Source organism: Phaseolus vulgaris, chromosome 3, assembly GCF_000499845.2.
Source record: "Phaseolus vulgaris cultivar G19833 chromosome 3, P. vulgaris v2.0, whole genome shotgun sequence".
Lineage (NCBI taxonomy): Eukaryota > Viridiplantae > Streptophyta > Magnoliopsida > Fabales > Fabaceae > Phaseolus > Phaseolus vulgaris.
The window spans coordinates 49590561-49614254 of NC_023757.2; the positions used below are offsets into that span (position 1 = coordinate 49590561).

The window sequence follows — 23694 nt, forward strand, 5'->3', positions numbered from 1 at the left end:
TGGTGAGGCCTAGTTTTTGTACCATGTGTCGAGAGCATGATTGTTTTTGAAGTAGTATTGATGTAATGAAGCGGTGAGCATAAATGATTTAACGGAGAGGAGAGTAAAGTGATGCCAATTGTAATGATTTTGTGAAGAAAGCTTATGGCACACCATAACCACTCTACGACTCTTCGTGTTTTCTGCGTCGGAACCCTCGACACCAAGCTCCACGAGCTCCGATTCCTCTCCGATTCACTTCGCTCCAATCTCCATCGCTTCTCCTCCTCCTCCAAGGTACTCACAATTGTTCACTTCACCCAACAACTACCACCATTGTTCTATTTTTTCCCGTAATTGGTAACTTTTGTTGTTTTTATCTGAATATAGAAATCAGTTCTTTAAGATGAAACTGTTTTTTAAGCTGATTAATTGGTAAAAGTAACCACATATTAGCAAAATAATTGAAGTTTTATGATGTAAACAGTCACTGCAGGAGCGCAATATATATTTCAGAGTCTAAATCGTGTTCGTAGTTTGATTAGTTATATTTTGATGGGAGTGGGTGACAGGTAGAGGTGGTGGTGGTTGATGTGTCTACTGGTTCGAATGCGCCACAAAGTTTGCAAGATTTCCCGTTTGTTTCCAGGAATGACGTTGTGTCTTCCTACAACACTGGAAGAGACGATGCCTTGCTTCTCCCGGATGACAGAGGCAAGGCGGTTTCCGTGATGAGCCAGGCATTGGAGCAGTTCTTGAAGAAGTCTCATGAGGATCAATGTCTTGTTGGTGTTATTGGTGTTGGGGGGAGTGGGGGTACGTCACTGCTGTCGTCTCCCTTCACCTCTCTCCCGATTGGGATCCCCAAGGTCATCGTCTCGACAGTGGCCAGCGGTCAAACGGAGCCTTATGTTGGAACCTCAGATTTGGTTTTGTTCCCATCTGTTGTGGACATTGCAGGCATCAACAGGGTTAGCCGGCTGATCTTGTCCAATGCCGCGGCTGCATTTGCTGGGATGGTTGTTGGAAGGTGTCAGAGCTTAAAGGATTCTTCTAGCCTTGAAAATAAACCTACAGTTGGGATAACTATGTTTGGAGTTACTACTCCTTGTGTTAATGCTGTCCAGGATAGGTTGCATGAAGAAGGTTATGAGACCCTGGTTTTCCACGCAACTGGGGTTGGTGGCAGGGCCATGGAGAATTTGGTTAGAGAGGGGTTTATACAGGTATTGAGACAACTAAGTCTGTCTGCATTTAATTTTGGGAAATTTATAGTGTTTTGAGCATGTTGGAACTTCACTGGTTTGAAATCATAGCATAATTTTTTTTATCCGGACAATTCTGCTTTAATCTTCTATGAATTTAGAATACTTCCGCTTAGGACTGTATTTTCTGTTGAGGCTACATGTTGCAATTTCCTTACTATTTGAATCAATGCACCTTATGGATGTTTAAGTTCTGCTCCTTGTTTAATTGAAGCTTCCAATTGATTGGACTTGTTTTATATACATCAAGATTCAAGTCGACAGGCCTTTGACCTATAAGCTACTTAGCCTAACTCTTGAGCATATTGAATGTTCTAGAAGAGAAACTTCACTTTTGCCTGGTCATTTTCAACCCTAAACAAGGAACATGGAGTATTTATTAAACTCAATACCATATTCATTTTATTTTAGATATATGGATATGTCTTCTGTTTTGGGAATGTGAACTCTTAACTTTCTTTCACATAATTGTGTGATCTGTCAGATGAATTGGGATAAACTTTCTGAAGTCACTTGTATTCCCTTTTTTTTCAGATACTTCTTTGTGTATTCGTGTCTCTTTTTCTGTTCACACATATTCCTTTCTTTTGTTTTGTATAGGGTGTTATTGACATCACAACGACAGAGGTAGCAGACTACATAGTTGGAGGTGTAATGGCTTGTGACAGTTCTCGTTTTGATGCCATCATAGAGAATAAAGTCCCGTTAGTCTTGAGTGTGGGAGCACTAGACATGGTGAACTTTGGAGCAAAAGATACTATACCATTGAAGTTTCAGCACAGAAATATATATGAACACAACAAACAGGTGACTGCTCTTTATTACTTCGTTCTGTTTTGGTCTTTGCTTGAAAACTAGTCATATTTGCTTGTGATCCTCCAGAGGATTTTGTACGTCATTTTCTCCTTGAACTTGATGTTTATTTCCTGCAATCCTATGACTACTGTCAAAACTGGACTATTCACTATACACTTTATCATTCCCTGGAACTGAAGATGTTTACCATGTGTTAAAATGGCTGAAGACATTATTTTATGCTAATATAAGAAATCAATTATTTCTGTTTGCAGGTTTCACTCATGCGAACAACAGTAGACGAGAACAGAAAATTTGCTGATTTTATAGCAAATAAACTGCAGAATTCATCATCTAAGATTTGTGTGTGCCTTCCAGAAAAGGGTGTATCTGCTTTAGACGCATCTGGGAAGCCTTTCTATGATCCAGAGGCAACGGGCACTCTTCTTCATGAATTACAAAACCTTATTCCGACTAATGGTGATAGACAGGTATTATGGTTGCTCAATAGTATTATTTATCATAATTATCAGCTTCAAGTTTTCTAAATTTCATTTTATTTATTGCTGAGTATTTTGAAAAGTTAAAAGAGTTGTGTACAGGTAAAGGTCTATCCCCATCACATTAATGACCTTGAATTTGCAAATGCATTGGTTGATGCATTTTTAGATATTAATAAGAAAAATAGTAAAGATTCTACTCGTCAACAAGTAGCCAATCCTGAATCTGTTGCACAAAATTATGTTTCAAATGCGTCAAGCTTTGGGACCATCGTCTATCCACCTAGTGAATTCCCGGAAGCTAGAACAGGTTCTCATTTAATTTTAATTTGCATTATGTTAATTAGTGTTTTGCAAAAAATAATTAGTTTTTCTTTTCAATTTTCCTCATTATTTGTGTGTTTTAACACTTAATTTGTGTTGTCCTGAAAGATATTTATTAAAAGCCAATTGTATATTTTTGTGTTGAACAGCTGTTAATTTTACTTAAGTAAGGTGCTCTCCAGAATTGCTTTTGGTAAAAAATATATTCTTTAGGTCAACTATGGAAATAATGTTTTCATTTCTGCTTGCAGAAACCTTGGAGAAAACACAGCTCATATTACAGCAACTGAAACATCAAATAGATAAAGGAATTCCTATAATAGGAGCAGGTGCAGGGACAGGTATATCTGCCAAGTCAGAAGAAGCTGGAGGGGTTGATCTAATAGTTTTGTACAACTCTGGGCGCTTCCGAATGGCTGGAAGAGGTTCATTAGCTGGATTATTACCTTTTGCAGATGCTAATGCTGTTGTTCTTGACATGGCCAATGAAGTTTTGCCAGTATGCCATTATTTGTTTACTTGTTCTAGAAGACTTCAAAAGTATTGTCCAACTGCTAACTTCTGTTGAAGTTTTTTTCACTCTAAGGGCCTCATTTTGCAGATGCTTCTATACTTGAGCATACGCTAATTTCAAGATTCGTGTTTAATATAGGTGGTGATAAGTGAAACTAAACTATGAAACATCACTAAATATGATTGGTAGTCTTTATGGAAGAAAACTTTTCTTTTCCAAAAAATGTATATAACAAGGGGTTTTTGAAGAGATAAAAGGAAACGGTGGGATGTTCAGGGTAAAGGTCCAATGGCGGAAGCAGAAAGCAATTTGGGTTAGGGCCATCACAACAGGGTAGTGAACCCTTAGGAGATAAATAATTCTTAGACTTTGCTGTTTGACTTCTTTGGTTCTTGTATAAACATTATTGGTGGTAAAAAAATTGTTAATTGACCCGCAGGAAAATGTCAGAATAGAAATGTAATCTAAAAGACCATTATTTGCTGAACATAATAGAGAAAGTAACTGAAGAGAGAAAGAGTGAGAAAAGATACTGAATTTTGTTACTGTTCTTACTTAAAAGATAGAGATACAGGGAATATATACACATGCCTATACTAGTGGCATGGCAGCTGCTAGCTGTATCCAAATTGTAACTAACCGTCAACTAACTGAGTGCAGTTGAGAACTGCTCTCTTTCATGTGGTATTCACACACACACCACGAACACAAGGTGGGTGGGAATCACAAATGATCTCAAAGTTTTGAGCAGGAATAGCTCTTTGGCAATGACTTTTTCTTGGACAACGAAGAGATCTAATTCCATGTTTGATCCTGGCATGAAGAACTGGATTGTGAGGCAAAGAAACAACACACTGACTGTCACAATAGACTATGGGTGAATAAGAAATTCCAAGTTCAATGATAACTGTCTAACACCATAAAATTTCTATAGTGACTTGATCTAGACTTTCGCTTTAGCTCCAGTACTTGACTGAGCAACAACTCGTTGCGTTTTAGACATCCAAGATATATATAAGATTTGGACCAAAATATAGACTATTTCACTAGAAGCAGATCGTTATCTGCACCCCAATCAGCAAAACATAGGGCTTGTATAGAAAAGGAAGAACTTGAGGCAGCAGGATGGAGATGTAATCCATAATGAAGAGTGTGACTCCCCCATAGAGGATCACTAAGCTCTGACACTGAAAATAATAGAGCGAAAGAAACTGACTTTTGTTATAATCTCAAAAGATTGAGATATGGAGTGTGCGCGTGTGTGTAGGCTTATACCAGTGACCGCTGTATCAAGCTAGTAACAGTTGTATCCAACTTGTAACTAACTGCTAACTAACCCTGTGAGTAGTTGAGAACTAGTCGCTTACATCAATGTGTATTGACCTAATAGCATATGCTTTTGGAAAGTTCCTTCATAACATAGTATCAAAGGCCCTTGATCAAGTGATCATAGTTTGATCCATCCACCTGATTCTTCTAATAAAAAGTTGAATTTTAACTAAAGGTAGGTGCACCCATTCTTGTCCACACTTCAAAGCCCAAAGTGCTCTTGTATGAGGCGATGTGTTAGAAATGTCACATAGAAGACTGTTCATGCACATTAACCTAATAACTTAAGTTTTTTGAAGAGTTCGTTCTTACTAATTCTTGAGGTCAGATCAACTAGCTATAAAATATTAACCTTCAATACCTGTCTTGGATAAAAAATAGTAATTTTATGTAATTATGAAATCCCCTTGCCAGGCTAGTACTATATCTCTTTCTTTTCCATTATGTTTGACTTAGTTATATTTTGTTTTCAGGTGGTAAAGAAGGTTCCAGTTCTTGCTGGTGTATGTGCAACTGATCCCTTCCGCAGAATGGATTACTTTCTTAAACAGGTGGAATCTACTGGATTCTCTGGGGTACAAAACTTTCCTACAGTAGGGTTATTTGATGGTAATTTTCGACAAAATCTTGAAGAAACGGGAATGGGATATAGGTGGGTATATGGAAAAGAATTTCTCATACCATATTAGTTAGACTATTACACCTCTCACAAATTTATTTCATTTTCGTATTAAATTATCAGCTTGGAAGTTGAGATGATCCAGAAAGCTCATAAAATGGGTCTCTTGACAACCCCGTATGCGTTCAATCGACATGAAGCTATTGAAATGGCTAAAGTTGGCGCTGATATTATAGTGGCTCATATGGGTCTAACTACAACAGGCTCCATAGGTGCAAAAACAGCCGTTTCACTTGAAGAAAGTGTAATTCGTGTACAAGCTATTGCAGAGGCAGCACATAGCATCAATTCCAATGTCATTGTGTTGTGCCATGGAGGTATGCAAGTCACCTCAAAAGCTTTATAGATGTATATCTGAAGATTAAATAGTAAATTAAGTGTTCACTAATCAATTATTATTATTTGGGCCAAGAGCCGAAGTGCAGCACGCTTATTAGCTAATAACTGAAAAGCATCTTCCTATATCTTATGTTAGAGCCATGTATTGAATCTTTTCATGTTTCCTGTTCATATTGAAAAACTTCTGTTTGGCTTAATTTGTATATGGCTAACCCAAAAGAGTGACAAAGTTAAACCAAAAAGAAAAGAAAAGTAAAGAAAAAAAGGCACGGGTGAGGAGGGTTTCAGTACAAAGGAATGGAAAAGGCTTTGATCTAAGTTTCAGATGATGAATGGAACATCCCCAGTGAGAAAGTTTTATGCAACTGTCTTGGATGATTTTTTAGCGAGTTGTTACTTGAGTATGTTGGTTTTTGGTGTGAGAAATTCGTTGAGAATGGTGAATGTATTTGTTGATGGTAAATTTTGTGGTGGGGGATGCGAGCCATGTCATCTTAGCCAGTTAATTGTGTTTGTTATTTATCTTGTGTGCTTAATTTCTAGTTTGTGGGGGACTGTTTTGCCAGTAACTTTTGGCTTCTAACGGCTGAGTCTTGATATGGTTATTGAACTTCACTTCATTCATTGTTTACTGTTCTTAAAAGAATAGTTGTTTGGGTTTGTCAACTTATAGTCCCAGCTCAGAATAATGTACTGGAATATGCAGGTCCAATATCTGGTCCAAAGGAAGCAGAATTCATATTGAAGAGAACCAAAGGAGTCCATGGGTTTTATGGGGCTTCAAGTATGGAAAGACTTCCGGTGGAGCAGGCTATTGCAAATACAGTTAAAGAGTACAAGTCAATTTCTATTCATTAAGGTTTAACATGTCTGTACTTTATTGATGCCAGTGTTCTGTTCACTACATTGCTAATATGGCTGTTTAGTCATTGCTTAGTACCTACCAAGTTTGTGAACATTATAGGATTTACTGATAAAATTTTGGAAATAATGAATCAAAAGTATTGTTCAAGACATTTGTTTTGATTCTCTAGTGCAGAGGGTGCAGTTTGAAGTGCAAGTAATAACCATTGACAGATATTTTTGAACGGGTTATAACAAACCCCAAGTTTGTTGTCCATAACCCGTATATCAACACTACTTTTTACTGTTGAAAGCGTGCCTTGCACTTCAAAGGATCTTGATCCACAATGTGGGATCAACCGTGTATTGTGTGGGGGACTTGCACAGATTATAGATTACTATTTGTTGACTGAAATAGCAATTTTATTTGTGTGTAAAACTCTGATTAGATAGATGTCAAAATACTTGGATTATATCAGTTCATCGCAATAGTTATCAGTTGTGTACTTGTGTCTCGTTGCTTCATAAGCACTTCCTGTTTTTGTGCGGATTATTGTAGTGGGCCACTAAAAAAGACACAAGACGACCTACCCTCCACCTGTATATACTGTGGTTGTTTTATATAAAAACCATACAAAATTTGTTAGAAGTAAAGCGGTTGATTTCTTCACACTCATTTTTTCAAGAAGCAGCTAGTTATTCTTGTGATTTCTCTCAGAGTTTGAACCGGACACATCATCATCTTCCACCAGGTAATTTTACATTCAATTCGTAACTCAATTCATTAAGAGTATGCAAACCTTAGATTCGAATTACCAATTCCTAGTAGTGTAATAGTATTGATAATATATAACTCTTCCACGGATTTATTATGTTATGCGCACCAAATCTCACAAACCCGCAGATATAGACAATTCTCTGCTGCTTTGTTCTTATTAAGCCTTCCCTTTTCTTGTAAATCTCCATGACCTTCTTTTATGCTTCTAGCACGGTTTTGCTCAAGGACTTCAAAGTTATTGGGCAACCGCTCCTTAGCCTAGGTATGTGTGCCTTCTTTTCTAAGCAAGTGTCTAAGTCATCAAGGGTCCACCTACGGAGTAGTATCTTTTAATTGTCGTTCATTTATAAAAGAAACGAAGAATAAGAATCGTGGCATGGCATAAAATACTCACGTATAACCACCAGCGAGCCTGTGTAAAAAGACTAACATTGTCACTTTCGCCATGTTGATCCCAAGGCATGTCCTAGGCCCTGATCCAAAAGGTATGAAACTGTACGGCCTTTTCTGTTCCTGCAGATATGATTACGAAAAGTATTTTCTTGACACAAGGGCGTGGCAAAAAACAATCGAGATAAAGAAAGCCAAAATAAATAGAGAGAGAGCTAATTACATCAAATCTTTGTGGGTTGAATTTCAACGGTTCCTTGTACAAATCAGAGTCGTGATGTATGTAAGTTGCATCGATGTTAACATGCCAACCTTTCTTTATTTCATGCCCTGTATGGTTTGTAACATAGTCACAGAAGGTCAGAAAAACTAATGACGCTTTCCTATAATTAAGCTAACCTTAATGAACATAATTGTATTGTTATCTTCAAACTAACTCACCTTCGATCGTGCAGTCTTGAAGTGCGACACGAGGAAACCATAGCAGGACGTTAGACATTCTCAATGTTTCCTTGACTACCTGGATAGAACACAAATTGATTCTTGACTTGGAAATTTTGTCGTAGGTGCTTCCAGTTTATGTATACAAGCAATCATTTCATAGCCTGTGCATCATTTCTAAAATATAAACTCTAACCTTCGAACCATAACGTATGTTGTTTAGATCTTCATGGTTAATTGAAGCTCCGTCTGGTTTCATTTTGGTTATAGATAACTGTTCTTCCTGTAAGTCAAGATGAAACTCTAGTCATTTTTTCTTGTGCAAGTGAGCGCATAGTTTTCTACAATGAACTTCCCTCTCGTATCGTATCTAATTCCACCTCCTACCCTTGAGAAAGAAAAACGGGCTTATCCCTTCCAAATAGCATCAAAATGACACTTACAACAATACTGATTATTACAGAAAATTCTACAGTTGATTCTGTTAAGTATAATACTAATACTCATGGTTTGTAATTAATCTTAGTTGGGTTTGGGTCCATGGTTTGACTAGAATCAATGTCTTGTGCAGCATCTCACCCTGAGTATGTCTTGTGCTTCTCTGTTGTCATGTAGAAACTTTACACTCCACATCATTGCTGCTGCTGTGGTTGTTTGTCCAGCAATTATCAATGTCAGCAGGTTATCCATAATCTCCGAGTCATCAAGCTTTTCACTGGCTGGGAGTGAGTCTCTCTGCAACATGGACTGAAGGAAGTCCTCTGGAGTTTCTTCTCCCCTCCTACGTCTGCCAATGATCCCTCTGAAGGTCTCCATGAGCCTTTTACGAGCCTGCTTAGGCATTTCTTTTAGTTCAACCATAATAAAACTTTACGAATATTTTTTTTTCAATTTCTCTCCTAAATTGTCCTTAAACAGATCCAACTTTCGTATATAATTTAATTAGTTTAGAGATTATCTAAGAGAGAGGAAGATTACTTTAAAGATTACATTTATAATTTATTCAATCTTTGGATTTCACTGGTTCTCAGATGAATAAATAAGAAATTGGTTTTAATTGTTGAAGACAAAAACAATATTTGATATTCCAACAATTTCATCATTTATCACTACTTGCAGTAATATCAACAGTTGATTTTTTCATCAACCTCTAAAATTAATTATTTTACCCTTTAAACTTCAGACGAAAAAAATAAAAGAAAAAAAAACTAGAAGTTTGATTATTATTTTGTTACTTAAATTAACAAGTAGACTGTAGAAATTTAGGTACGGCTATGTAATATTTACAGTTAAGAAGTTGCGAAATATATATACACTTTTTAAAAGATATGACTAACCGAGATGCCTTTATAGTATCTGGTACCAGGAATCATGATGGGAATGGATAACATGGCGTCAGAGACGGCGTTGCAGTCTTCTTCGATCTGTCGTAGCAATGAATCCTCCGTGACGCTCATCAGCATATCACACATTGCATCAAATGTCATCTTTACATGCAAACATTTCATGGGAGTTACGACTTCAGACTTGACAGCATATCACGAACCATCAAATTATGTTGGTAAATTAATCAGGTTACTATTTGCTACTGCTGACCACTTTTTTCAGAGAAGATAACTATACTTTTGATTAAAAAGTGAAAAACAAAATGGACCATTCTACCACTTAAATAGTTAATATGTTCTTTATTGTCTTCATACTAAGCAGTAAGCATAAAATATGTCCATATACATTTTATTCTGCTTGATTTTTTATGCACTATGTGATCACATTTTTTCAATTCATGCTACCAAATCGTTACCTTGAGATTTTTTTCTTTCTTACAATGTAATAGTTTCTTCTAATAAATAGTATACCTTGACATTTAATAATAAATTGTCATTATAGTAAATTTATTAACTTTTACTGTAATTATCTTAAAAGTTACATCTATCATTATTTCTGATAGGTATAGAAATTAAACTCGTGAAATTGAATATACCTTCATACAAAAGTCCAACACCTTGAAACTTTTGCCGTTTTCTTCTAGCTTTTGCAGCCTTCCACACAACAGTTTGTCAAATTTGGTGACAAATGCGAATAGGGAAGTCATGGAAAAGGGTTCTGATAGAAGACGCCTTATTCTTTTGTGACTCTCAACAGGTACACATAACAAGCTTTTCTCTCCCACCGCATCTGCCATTGATTTAACATAACCCTTGTTGAATAGAACAAAGTCATTAGCAAATATGGTCCTTGCTCCTTCAGGATTAGGAACAAATATGTGGATCTTCCCAAATAGCCTTGTCTTGAACCATTTCCCATTCCTATTTCAACAAATACCAAGTTATACATGTTTTATCGACTCATGCTTCCATTTATTTTGGTCAAGTACACTTTAATATACCTTACAATATACCTTATTAAGTTCTAAAGATCTAATTAATATTACGAAATTTTGTTGTATTCAAAACTTATATCCAATTTTTACGTGTTTTTGTATTGTTTTCCAATAGTAAGTAAACTTAAGTCTTGGTATACTTTACAAGCTTTTAATACAAAAACAACAGAAAAAAAATCTACAGAACTGTATATAAGTTTTGTCTAGTTTTAAACCAGACTAATAACTCACTTGTCAATGATTATTTTCAAAACAACCTCAGATTAGAAATTTACTGTAACTTGAAAATTCAACTGTGTCATAATCGTGCTAATGATATTATGTGTAACACGATGAACAGAAATTTATTGTAGCCTAAAATTCATCTCCACAATAACGTCTTGATTATGATGAGTATGTATAGCTAGAAATTTAGTATAGCCTAAAAGTCAGCTGTTCAACAAACGTGTTCATACGAACTTGTTAAAGTCTTTAGATGAGTGTAAAGTTCAGCCTGTTTCTCTTCAGGAGGAAAAAACATGATTTTGAACAAGTCTATGATTCTGGTCAGAAACAAAAGCACTTTGAATAGAACTATGGGAAGACAAAAGTAAGCATAGTCACATACCACAGTCGCCTAAGTCTGACAAAATCATAGCATCCCCTTGTGCTATTAGTGGCTGAAAGAAAAGAAAAAGTTTCCCCAACAAAAGGCAGTCCCAACCTGCCAGGAATTTCTTCTCTATTGTTTGTTGTAGCTCTCTTCCAAGCTTTTGAAGCGAAATATGTTACTCCTATAGTGAATAATGCGACCAAGATTATGTGGTAACAGTTCTGCACTACCAATAGTACCTCTTCTCTCATCAACAGGTTCAACATCTCTTGTTTTGTTGTTGCTCTTTCTCGAAACAATGGCTATGAAGGAAGACCAAATACTGAGGCAGTATGTCATATATGGTTCCTTAAAATGTTATATAAAAAGGGTATGACGGCAGCGTCACAGATCAGGTCAACATATGCTTTGATTTGTAAAATATTGGAACGAGGAGCATCTTCGAAGGATTGGTGACACAAAAAGTTGGAAGATTCGGATTACAATAAGACAGTCTAAACAAGTTTTTAAATATATAAGAGGACCATTTGTTTCTTGAAAAGAAAATCTCAAATTAATCATCCAACGTTATGTGTCATTGTACACTTCTTTTAAAATTATGTTCATTATAACTGGTTCTCTCAAAGGATTCTTTTTGTCTGTGTGTTTCAATTCTTTAAAACTTTATCACTAAATTAGTATCTCACATAGTTAATCTTATTATCAAGCTATTATCTCAAAAAAACTTTGTCGCCACTTTCTTCTTATATTGTGGCATATTTTGATCTTTTAAAGAATAATTTGACGACATATTCAATCTTTTAAAAGCAAATTTGGTCATAAAATGTTTAAAGGGTCAGTATATGGTTTAAATTTTGAGAAATTATTTTAGTAACTACAACAATTGAACAACTAATTAATACTTTTTTATGCACTTTTGGAAAACAAAATCGAAAAAATTATATTTAATTATATTAAAAAAAACCTTCATAATAATTAATTAATAAAAAAGGATAAAAGTTTGGAATTGTTCTTATCAAAGAGATGAGTTGAAGTCGTCTGGTGTGGATGTTTGAGTTGTACAATCCATTTCTTTTGTGAAGAGTTGTTGAGCTTAACTATTGAAGTCGAGTGATAATTCATTTGTAAAAGACTCTCTAACACCCACAAATTAATAAAGAATTTTAGAGTAATTGAATAAAAGGTGAGTGAAAAGTATTAAGTGGATCAAGAATACTTTCTAATATAGTATTTATAGGTTTTTGAGTTTGTATAATATTTTAGTAACTAATATGGTGGTTATTGAATATTAAGCTAAAATACATGATAATGATAATTGTGATAATTGCATGTACTTAAGTTCCACTTTTATGAGTGGATCCTTGATAATACAAGAATTAATTAAAAATTTAAATTGATTAAAACGTGTTATTAAACATTTGATCAAGTGGACTAAACTAAATCAACTTAGTTGGGTTTAGATATAATTAGTACAAGGACTTAAATTTAAACCCCAATCATTGTAAAAAAATATGATCAAGTTTTTTTCAGTCTATTTATTTTACTGCACACAAAAATTCAAATTTAATAAATGTAAATTAACAAATCTCAAAAACTTTATATGTTTTAAAAGCGTGTGAATAGCTTCTACTTAGGTATGTGCGTATATAATGGCGATACCAAATATTTATATAAGAAAGAGTTTTAGCAATAAAGTTGAATTTTATTTGAAATTATCAATACACAATTCTGTTGTTCAAATATTATTTTATTCTCATTTTGTTCTTGCTTTTGCATTATATTCTAGCATGAAAATGTCTACTTTCTTCTTAACTTTAAATATCTTATCATTATTATTATTTTCAACTGTTTATTTGATATTAACTAGATTAATAAACTTAACATGCTTCTATATAATTAAGAGATCTGACAAATAAAAATAAAATAATTAAGCTATAGTCAAAATCAAATTTCTTGATCTTAAACAAGCCAATTACATACACTTCAGCATAGATTAAATAAATCAAACCTATAAATCATAATTCATATAAAACAAGCCAAGTATATATACACTTTGAATATAGTGTAAATAAATCCAACTTAGACATCATAATTCACATATTTAAACAAGCCAAATACATGCACTTTAAATATATATAAATCAAACTTATACATCATAGTTTTTTTTCATGTAAAGCTTGAGTTTAAATGTAGTTGAATCAAAATTTAGTAGGAGCTGAATGAGTTAATAATTGTGTGGGAAGAAATAGTGGAGTGAGGTGAAGTTGGATTATGATTTAACAGAGTTAGGATACTGATTGAAATGGCTTCCACTGTTGAACAGCTGTGTGAAAGCTCCTTCACATACAAGGAAATGGTGCATGTTGCGCCTGCCATTATAGATGAAAGTGATTGAACTCAGAATCATTAATCAAATATTTTCACTGATTTCATCACACGATTATTGGTCTCAGTGGAATGGTGCGTTTTCTTAGATTCTGATGCAACAAAATTGTGACGACCCACTTCGACTGGTCTAAGGATTTTCTTCAAATGAGTTATGTATCCTTCAACTAAAAATCGTATATATTGCTTTTCTTTTTTTTCCCAGAAAAAAGAAAATAAAATTGAATTGATATATGATGGAATGTCACTTAATCGTGAATGCCGGCAGAAAGAGAAAGGGTTTTAATCATAATTAGACGTGGAGAAGAAATGTGCATATATAAAATCATGTTTCTTTCCATAGATTTGGAATACAAAGAAATAAAAATTATCGTTTATCGTATTTATTTAGCTTAATTAAGTTTAAAGAGTTTTATAAATTTGTTACTTTCAACTCATCTTCTTAAAAGATTTTATTTTATTAAGAAATTTAAATATTTTTTATTTTTATTTAATTATCGTATTGTTTGATTTTGTTAGTAGTATGATTATTATTTCTATCTTTATGTCTCTAATTTATTGATCATCTCACATTGTTTTAGTCTAGGTTTAATTGAAATATACTCTATCTTTATGTCTCTTTTTATGTATGTTGGTTCTTGAATGACATCAATTCCTTTATCTGCTAGGATTTTGAATATATATGAGAATATAGTAAAAGTAACTTTATTGTGAGATATAAGAACTATAAATATATTGGATCTTATTTTAATAAAAAGAAAAAAGTAATAACGTGATACTAAATAATTTTCTTCGTTTTGATCATTATAATTTTGCACGATCTGGATTTAAAATCCTCGTGTTTGAAAACAAGAATTGCTTTCACTTTTATACACTCCATATATAGAGAGAGACACAGCTATAGCCTTAGGTGCATAAAAGTTATTTTATTTAATAAATATCACATTTTTAATAAAGTATTATGTATTTTTTAAAATAATTTGAGAACGTATTTTAAAATATATTTTCATAACTGAAAACTTACAAATTTTTTTATATATACAGTATTACAAGTGCTAAATCACCAAATTCCAAGTGTTACTAATAGCATTCATAAATATATAATTAAGGCTTATGTATGCATTGAATTATAATTTTTATATAAAAAAATAATTAATATTATAAAAATGTCTCAAATTAGAAAAAACTTATGTTACTTACTAAATCAACTTTTCTGATAATAATAGTTCATAATACTAAAGAAGAATTTTTTTATATTATTAAAAAATAGGATAAAATATCGCTTGGTTGAGAAGAAAAAAAGGAATAATAATAATAAAAGCAAGAGAATATTTTCTACTGTATCTTAAAATTCAATACCTCATTTTCTTATGTAGTTCTCATAATTTATCACATTAGCAAAAGTTAATAAATAATTTTAAAAATATTCAAATTAATTTATAATCAAATAAGTATAATTACAACACTTGAATTTAGTTAAATAATTATTTCAAAAAAAATGCTAACACTGAGGAGATTCCTGACTAATGGGGATTCAGTTTCACATAAATTATTAGTTTATTTTCTTACAACATAGAGAACATATAACATTGTCTCCAAATACAGGAGAAAAACATATTTTACATTATAATATAAAAATTATAATATTTCAAACTAATAACAGGAATATTTTAATTCTTCTAGAAAAGTGAATGTTGTTGACATTATAAAAAGTAACAATGTCACATATTTACAAAATAGTATAAATTTGAGTTTTGATGGAATAATTAAACTTTTATAAATGGATGATTTTCATGTGTGGTTCATAGTATATGATACTATAGAATATACCTTCTTCAACTTTCTCCTCATCACCCTGTTAATGATCATCATTTGTAGTCTGAAAATGACCCAAACAAATATTATCTCCAATCGATCACTCAGACTCTTGCAATCTCAATTTTATTGCATTTTAACGTTTACTTTTTTTACTTTATATTGTTTCAGAACTAATTTAAAATATGCAAATACCAGAAAATTAGTTTTTGACATTTAATTTCATAATAATGAAAAACCCAAAGTCTGAATATATATTTCTTCAATTTTATGCAAAACTTCACGACACACTCAATTAAAGCTGATTAGAATAATTTTTATCATCACTGTTAATATTACTTTTCCTTTATTCTTATTATCATTATTTCAGTAATGTTTTTCCATCTAAGTCTGCAAAATAGTTTATGCATTCATTACTTTTTTTTTATGTATCTCTAAACTTGCTACTATAATTAGTATTCACTTAACATTGGATTTATTTATCTTTAAGTGATTCCCTTTCAGACACTTTTTTTTATATTATTATTAGTAGTAGTATATATCTTTAGAATTACCCCTCCTTTATAAATTTAGATGTTTTTTCCTGCACCCTGCATTTTTTTTTTCTGCACTCCTTCGTTCATGTGTAATTAAAAAAATATTTCTATGACTTTTTAAAAACCCTAATGCAACATACCATGATTAATATTTCTTTTTTTCCTTCTCTGCCATCATTTTACAGAGAGCAAAGAGAGTGCAAAGAGCTGCAGTAAATTGGATATTCTTCACGGTTTTGTGGAGATTGTTCGTTTTCTGACTAATTTATTGGTGGATTTGAGATTTCAGAATACAATTTTTAAGGTTCCGGACAAGACATTATGTAATAAGTCAAAAAAAATCATTTTATCCATCACTCCATAAATTAAAAAAAGACTTTCAAAACACTCCCTCATTCAGAATACAAAAATTTTACTTATAAATTAGTAAATTACCCTCTACCAGTGTCAACAATCAACCAAAAAAATGGCAGCCATGGGAGTTCCTTTCAAATAAAAATAGCAAGACTAATTTTGGAATTTTTAAAAATGTAACGGTGCAGGAAGAAAAATATAAGGGTGCATATAGAAACATCCTATAAAAATCTTGTTTGTTACCCAGTTAAGGCCCACAATTGAATCCAGCGTAGCTGTAAGCCCAAAATTCTTCGGCCAGAAGTCTGCAAAATATTTTCTAAAGGCATCTATCTATCTACATAAGCTAACTATTTTTTTTTTTTCAAAGTCAACATCAATTCCTTTTCAGTTATATAAAAGTAGATATATTGTTTTTGCTCTTTACTATTATATTGCATTTGATAATTGAGAATTGATGCAATACACAGGCACATTATTGGGAAACATATATTTTATGTACATAAAAATACATTAAAAATTTTATTATTTTTATATTATTGAAAGAAAATAAAAATAAATATATATATATATATATATATATAATTTATATATTTTTTAAATAAGACATTCACTTGCCCATTGTTATAAATGAATAATATGTCAAATAGATATGAATTTATCTGTTTATAAATATCTAAAGAAATGAACACTCGCCACCTAGAAGGAATGTGAGTTAATATAAATTCTGAAATTGTAATTTTTGTTTCTTTTGTACAAACTCAATTTGATTCGGTGATAGAAATTATAAGGATTGACAATGAAAATAAAAATTAATGACTGGTTTTTATGTTAATAAATAAATAATACACTAAACTTTTTTTTATGTAAACACACCTAATATTGTTGAGAGAAAATATATACATCTATTAAATGTAAATGTAGTAAGAGCACTCATTACACAATTCAATTTACTAAAACTTTAATGGACTTATGTTGTATCACATTATTCTTTCATTATTAATATATTTTCAAGAGAAGAGATGATTAATTCTATCTCATTAAGAAAGAGTATTATCAATTTTATGTATTAAAACAAACAATAACATATTCAATATTGATTGCAATTCAATATCATTCGTTATAATTGGACATGTCTACCTATGAACTTCAATTTTAAATCAAAATAATATAATAAACATGGAATAAATCACTTTCAAAATATTGATGTTAAGCGTTTACTGGAGACTAATAACTAATTCATTACAAACACATTTATTATTGTTTCAATTGATAAAAATGTACTTTGTTGAATAAAAAAAACTAAAATTTATTAATTAGATTAACTATTAGACTACATAATGTATCACTCGTTCAAGGTTTAATGGAATACTGTGAATATTGCACATTTTATTACACATCATTAATTACTTTACAATATTGTTATAACACTAATTTTATTAATAAAACAGTTTTTTTCATTAATAAAGATTAGTTTACTACAAATTAAAATGTCAATTTACCGTTTCACTTTAACATTTTTCTTTCCTAATTTATTATTAATTTTTTTAAAGTATTCCTTTTACTTATTATTTTTTTCAAAGTGTAGTTTTTATCTCTTTTTTCATTTCTTTCTTAATCTTTTCAATTTTTTCCTTTTCATAATTTTAATATTACAAGTAAAAAAAAAAGGCTAAAGTACCTACATGGTGTAATTTAAACTTTTATTACTTATTTGGGATTTGTTTTTTACATAATTGAGTTAAGGTGTGCCGCATCAAGTAAGAAATCCTGTAGATGGAAACGCATTTGCAGATGAAGAGGAAGTGAATTTTTTTAATTTTATTACACATATATTTATAAAAATTTAATTTTTTTTATATTATCTTAAAGAGAATGGTAAAATTTAAATTCATAACAATTTGTTAATTGTAATTATATATATTACAATGTTATATAAATTTGTCAAAATTAAATTAAATAACATGTAAATATAATAAATAAGAATATAAATTCGACAATTAACATTTCATTTATATTCTCATTTATCATACTTAAATCTTATATTCTCATTTATTATACAATAATAACGTTGTGAATAGGATAATTATTTTATATTTATGAAGTAGTATCGTGTACAGTGAGTTTGACCTGCACTTTTTTATTTGTATTAGTCTAGCATTCATTTAAGCCACTTTATTTGTGTTTCACCGTTGGGCGATGGTTATTGAAGATATTTTTCGCTTTTATTGTAATAGAATGACATATTTTTACTAGAATGGTAATAATTTAACTTTAGTTAAATAAAAAAAATTGGTCTAACAATTTAAGAATAATAACATTTTAATTTTAATATGTATTATTGTATTATTAAAGTTGATTATAAGGTGGCAGTATTTTTTTTAAAGTATTATTTTTTTGTTTTCATTATCACTCCTCTATAATGAAGTAGAACCAGTCAGTCAACCTTGACCTCAAATGACAGTGGTTTCGGCACGGTGCGACCTACGAAGTCAATCCTCTTTTTTCTAAGAAAAATTAAAACAAAATAAACTTTTTAAGATTAGGGTAAAACCATCTCATAACTTGTAAAAATTGGTCATAGCAGTTAAAAACGATGGAAATTAGAAAAAGAAGATGAAAAACCACCCTTTATCATTTTTTTTTATTTTTTATTTTTCTATCATTCTTTTAATTTTATATTTTTAGTTTCATTTAGTCTAATTTTTTTAAAATAATTAAAAAACATTTGAATATTACGTTAGAGTATGAATTATTTTATCAATTATTAATATTTTTTATCTTATAAAATACATAATTTAGTATTTTACATTAATTTATAATTTTAGTCTTTATTTCTCATAAATTTATAATATTTTATATTTTAAAGTATATAATAAAATTAACGTAATTACGGCCTATTTAATCACTATTCAATTATAGGTAAACTATTAAATATTGTATCACTGTTGCTCATTCAATCTGAATTTAAAACATTGGACAAAGGAATAGTGAGCAATTTTTTTAAAGGTATGTTACTTACTGTTCATGATATTAATTTTGGACTATTTGATTAACAGTGTTTTTTATAAGAGAAATTAAGACCAAATTGAATACCATACCAACCAATTATCATTATTTCTATCATATCAATCACTTAAGTTTATTTGTTCCTCTTTTAGTTTTCAATAAACAAAAAAATATCTAAGTGTAAGCTTTGTGCTGTTTATTTTGGTAAGAAATACCATCGGTTCTATAATTTATTTTAGTTTCTAAAATTTATTTTATAAATTTTTTTTAGAGCGAAAATATAACTGTTCCTATTAGGGAGATATGACCTAGAGAATTATTGAAGTCTTCTCCTTCTTCCTTCGGTCGGGCAGGTGACCGGTGATGAGCTGAGATTCTTGTCGTCCTCTTACTTCTCATTCGGCACTCGACCTCGGGTGAACACCGGATGGTGGGGTACCTGCGAAGGCACTCTGACGCTCAAGTCAGTAAAGCGGGTGGTCAGCTCTCAGGTAGGTGAACAGTAATAAATGACATACCTTACTCCTTGGGATGCGTGCTATTTATATTATTCTAATGAGTCTACCTTGTTGGACCCGTTTATCGATGTGGATACCGCTTAAGGTTGCATTACCTAATTCTTAATGATAGATTAACTTCATTGATCTTGGTTTGAGCGTTAACTGTAATGGGGGTCGGCCGTCGACCAAGTCATCATGGTATGGGTCGGCCACCGGCTAAATTCCAATGGTCTCGGTCGTCTCGGCCAAGTCATCTAAGATCTCGGTCAAGTAGGTCATCGGCCTCGTCATCCGGCCAAATATCTTAAGTCTCAGCCAGGTACCCTTGGTCTCGATCAAGTGGACTCGACCTCAGACAGCCAGGCAGATCTCGGCCTCGCCCATATCGGTACAATAAAAAAAAAACTCAAATTTTCATGCATTATGATGTAAGTTTCAAATAATTACAAATTAACATAAAATAAGTAAAATAATTTCGACAATTCAACCATAGATAAATGACATCACTAAAATAGTTTACTAAAATGGCAGTCCGCTCTCAAAGAAAATATTAGAAATATATTTTAATTTATTTAAAAAAATATGAAATCCATCTCTTATATAATCATCACATTCTAGCTTTATATGTCGTTATAAAAAAAAAGTGTATTTCCAACATTACAAAAGGAAAATGGTTCTAAATTTTAATAAATATTAATATTTTGATTATTTTTAATTTTTTAATTTTGAAAATTATTTTAATATTTTATATTTTGTTTATATTTTTATTAAAAATATTTTTTATTTTTTTTATTATCTATATTAATATTTGTTGTGGGGTAAAGTTGATGTTAAAATATATTAAAAATATATTCCAGTCATATTTTTTATGTTGACTGCAATTTATTAAGATTTACAATTTTAAAGAGTTTAATATTGTGTATAGTAGCAACTGTGTTTTTTATTTTATAGTTTCTGACACAGTACATTAGTTAATAGCCAATAATATTTTTAGTTGGCTTTTAATGGAAGGTTGGATAGTGTTAGTCTGATAGTCCATTTGACAAACTGGCAGGTGTTTTAAGAAGAATTATTGTCAGGTATTTATATATAAAGATTGGACCACCATCGAAGTGATTTCTATTTATTTATTTTATTAATGATAAAAAAAATAAAAATTAGTGAGATTCCTAAGAAAGAAGTAGGGTGTAGTAAAGAAAGAAATTATGTTTGTAGCATGTGTTTTCTAACGTCTTATCTTGCACTGCAAGTCTACGGAGTCAGTCAAATACGTTAGTTAGGATCACCGGTGGAGACCCCACTTCTTCTTCCTTCTTCTCCTTCTCCGCATTTTCCCTTTTGAAAATACTTTCACTTCACACCAATATATGTAAAGCCACTACCGTTTCTTTTCTCAGACCAATAACCCACAATGTCATTCTTTTCCTCTTCCAAACCCGATTCAAACCTCGCCACCGCCAAGGCGGTCCTCTCGACGGCGGCCTCGGTGGCCGCCACTGCAATGGTGATACGATCGGTGGCCAGTGAGCTCCTCCCGCCGGAGTTCATGTCCTACGTCAGAGATGGCTTCCGCAGCGCGCTGTCGCGGTTCTCATCGGAGACAACGATGGTGATCGAGGAGTTCGACGGCCTCGTGAGCAACCAAATCTACGAGGCGGCGGAGACCTACCTCGGCACCAAAATCTCCCCCTCCTCCCAGAGACTCAAGGTGACCAAACCCGAAACTGATGACACCTTCATCCTCACAATGGAGCGCAACGAGTGTCTCGACGACGTGTTTAACGGCGTCAAGTTTAACTGGGTCCTGGTGTGCCGTCAAGTGGAGACCCGGCACTTCCACAACCCGCGCGACCTGAACGCCTCTTTGAAATCGGAGGTTCGGTCCTTGGAACTGAGGTTCCACAAGAAGCACAAAGACATGGTCCTCAACACCTACCTTCCCTTCATTCTGAAGGAGGCCAAGTCCTTGAAGCAGGCGACGAAGGCCTTGAGGATCTTCACCGTGGATTACAACTACATGTACGGAAACCCCAACGACGCCTGGGCTGGGATCAATCTGGACCACCCCGCCACGTTTGACACGCTGGCTCTGGAGCGTGACGTGAAGGAGTTTGTGATGAGGGATTTGGAGAGGTTTGTGGCGAGGAAGGAGTATTATAGAAAAGTTGGGAAGGCCTGGAAGAGAGGCTACTTGCTCTATGGCCCTCCCGGTACAGGCAAATCCAGTTTGATAGCTGCTATGGCCAATTACTTGCGCTTTGATGTCTACGACTTGGAGCTCACCGAGTTGCAGTCCAATTCCGATCTCAGGAGGTTGCTCATTGCCATGGCTAATAGGTCCATTCTCGTTGTTGAGGACATTGATTGCACTATTCAGTTTCACGATCGCAGAGCACAGGCCACACCCTCTTCCTCTGCAAATAATAAAGACAAACAGGTTTTTCTCTTTGCCTTTTATTCCATAGAAACTTGTTCTGTTTGATGGGAATCAAGAAGCGATAAAGCTCTTCTGTGACACGTGTGGCTTGTAGGATGAAAAATGTTTCTGTTCACTTTTTTTATAATTCAAAATATTTATTCGAACCACAAAGTTTGTTCTTTTTGTGATCTTCTTCTGTCTTTTGTGAGAAGGTCAGTTACTGTGCTTTTGCTCTGCCGTTGTCCTTGAAAACTATAAACTTTGGATCCTCCCAATCATGCTTTTGCATACGAGTCGCAACAAAAATGAATTCAGTCACTGTTACCCTCTTTTATCTTTTTGATTCAGGGTAGTTAGATTCTGGACAAGGTTGTTATCTTTGCTAACTTGTTCAATTCTAGACAAGGTAGTCTAACTTATCTCTAGGAAAATTTGGGTTACATAATCCCATTGGAGATTAATATATGCCAACTCTAATGGATTTTTAACCCCACTTTTACTTTGATAAATTAAACAATCCTTCTGGATGAAGTTAACTCCCCATTTTGTTGTTACTGTTTGACTTTTGCTCACTCTGCTAAACTAAAGTGATTCTTCCTAGTTGTTCTGTTCTGGTGTTGGTTCCTGCAGAGTAGTTGCAGGATGCCTAAAATTGATTTTTCATGTTCACTTTGATTTTTATTTATTTATATTTATTTTGCGTATACATTATTTTCATCCTAAAATTTTCTACTACACATGCAGGTTACACTATCGGGGTTGCTGAATTTCACTGACGGGTTATGGTCAAGTTGTGGGGACGAGAGAATAATAGTGTTCACAACAAACCACAAGGACAAGCTTGACCCTGCTTTGCTCCGCCCTGGTCGCATGGATGTTCATATTCACATGTCCTATTGCACTCCCTGTGGTTTCAGGCAGCTAACTTCCAATTACCTCGGAATCAAAGAACATGATCTCTTCCCACAGATTGAGGAAGAAATTCAGAAAACCCAGGTGACTCCAGCTGAAGTGGCAGAACAGCTTCTGAAGAGCAGCGACATTGAAACTTGTCTTAAACAGCTTATAGATTTCCTAATAAAAAAGAAAGAAACACAGGAACTGGAGGCTAAAAAGAAGGAACAGGAGGCCAAAAATAAAGAGGAACAACAGAAGGAGATTGATGACGGTGGTAAAGGAGAAGAGGTTGATGATGACGAAAAGAGAAGGACAACTGAGTTGAACAACAACAGTTGCTGAAATTTTAGATTCGGTAGGGTCAAATTAGTTGCTAACATAAATTTTGCATTTTGTTTAGTATGAACTTGGACTATATTGTATGCTTTATCTCTGTTTCAATCTTCCTAAGATTTGAAAGAATACGTATTTTGCTTTTTCACTCTGCTTTGTCACTTTCTGTTTGGGAGTGGGTGCTAATTTGTTTGTGAAACAGTGTCCACCATATTTGCAGCAAGAAAAGAAACAAGAAATAAATGTAAAGGGAGAATATTTCTGGTTTATATTTCTTATAAACTCAAGGTTACTGTCA

The 23694-nt window shown here is 32.8% G+C and overlaps 3 protein-coding genes across 7 annotated transcripts; 2 read left to right on the forward strand and 1 right to left on the reverse strand.

Annotated features, from left to right (window-relative positions):
* Positions 1–6740, forward strand: LOC137808412 (toMV susceptible protein tm-1(GCR26)). 5 transcript variants are annotated; one of them, XM_068609504.1, is made up of 9 exons: positions 1–276; positions 552–1205; positions 1845–2051; positions 2315–2530; positions 2642–2849; positions 3115–3362; positions 5180–5358; positions 5449–5702; positions 6431–6740. In XM_068609504.1, exons 1-9 carry the CDS (start codon positions 145–147, stop codon positions 6580–6582), a joined length of 2250 nt encoding a protein of 749 aa, XP_068465605.1. In that variant the 5' UTR covers positions 1–144; the 3' UTR covers positions 6583–6740. The 5 variants fall into 5 exon arrangements, with proteins under 5 accessions (XP_068465605.1, XP_068465604.1, XP_068465608.1 ...); XM_068609503.1 differs by having other exon boundaries at positions 19–276; positions 2630–2849; XM_068609506.1 differs by having other exon boundaries at positions 26–276; positions 467–1205.
* A 398-nt stretch (positions 6741–7138) lies between these two features.
* Positions 7139–11635, reverse strand: LOC137808413 (3beta,22alpha-dihydroxysteroid 3-dehydrogenase-like). Its single transcript, XM_068609508.1, has 9 exons — positions 11164–11635; positions 10158–10482; positions 9514–9663; positions 8756–9007; positions 8373–8459; positions 8177–8255; positions 7959–8065; positions 7740–7858; positions 7139–7657 (listed from the first exon to the last, which is right to left on the reverse strand). Exons 1-9 carry the CDS (start codon positions 11412–11414, stop codon positions 7543–7545), a joined length of 1485 nt encoding a protein of 494 aa, XP_068465609.1. The 5' UTR covers positions 11415–11635; the 3' UTR covers positions 7139–7542.
* Positions 11636–21030: 9395 nt separating this feature from the next.
* On the forward strand, positions 21031–23694 carry LOC137808414 (AAA-ATPase At3g50940-like). Its single transcript, XM_068609509.1, has 2 exons — positions 21031–22184; positions 22911–23694. The coding sequence occupies exons 1-2, from the start codon at positions 21159–21161 to the stop codon at positions 23403–23405; spliced, it is 1521 nt and encodes a 506-aa protein (XP_068465610.1). The 5' UTR covers positions 21031–21158; the 3' UTR covers positions 23406–23694.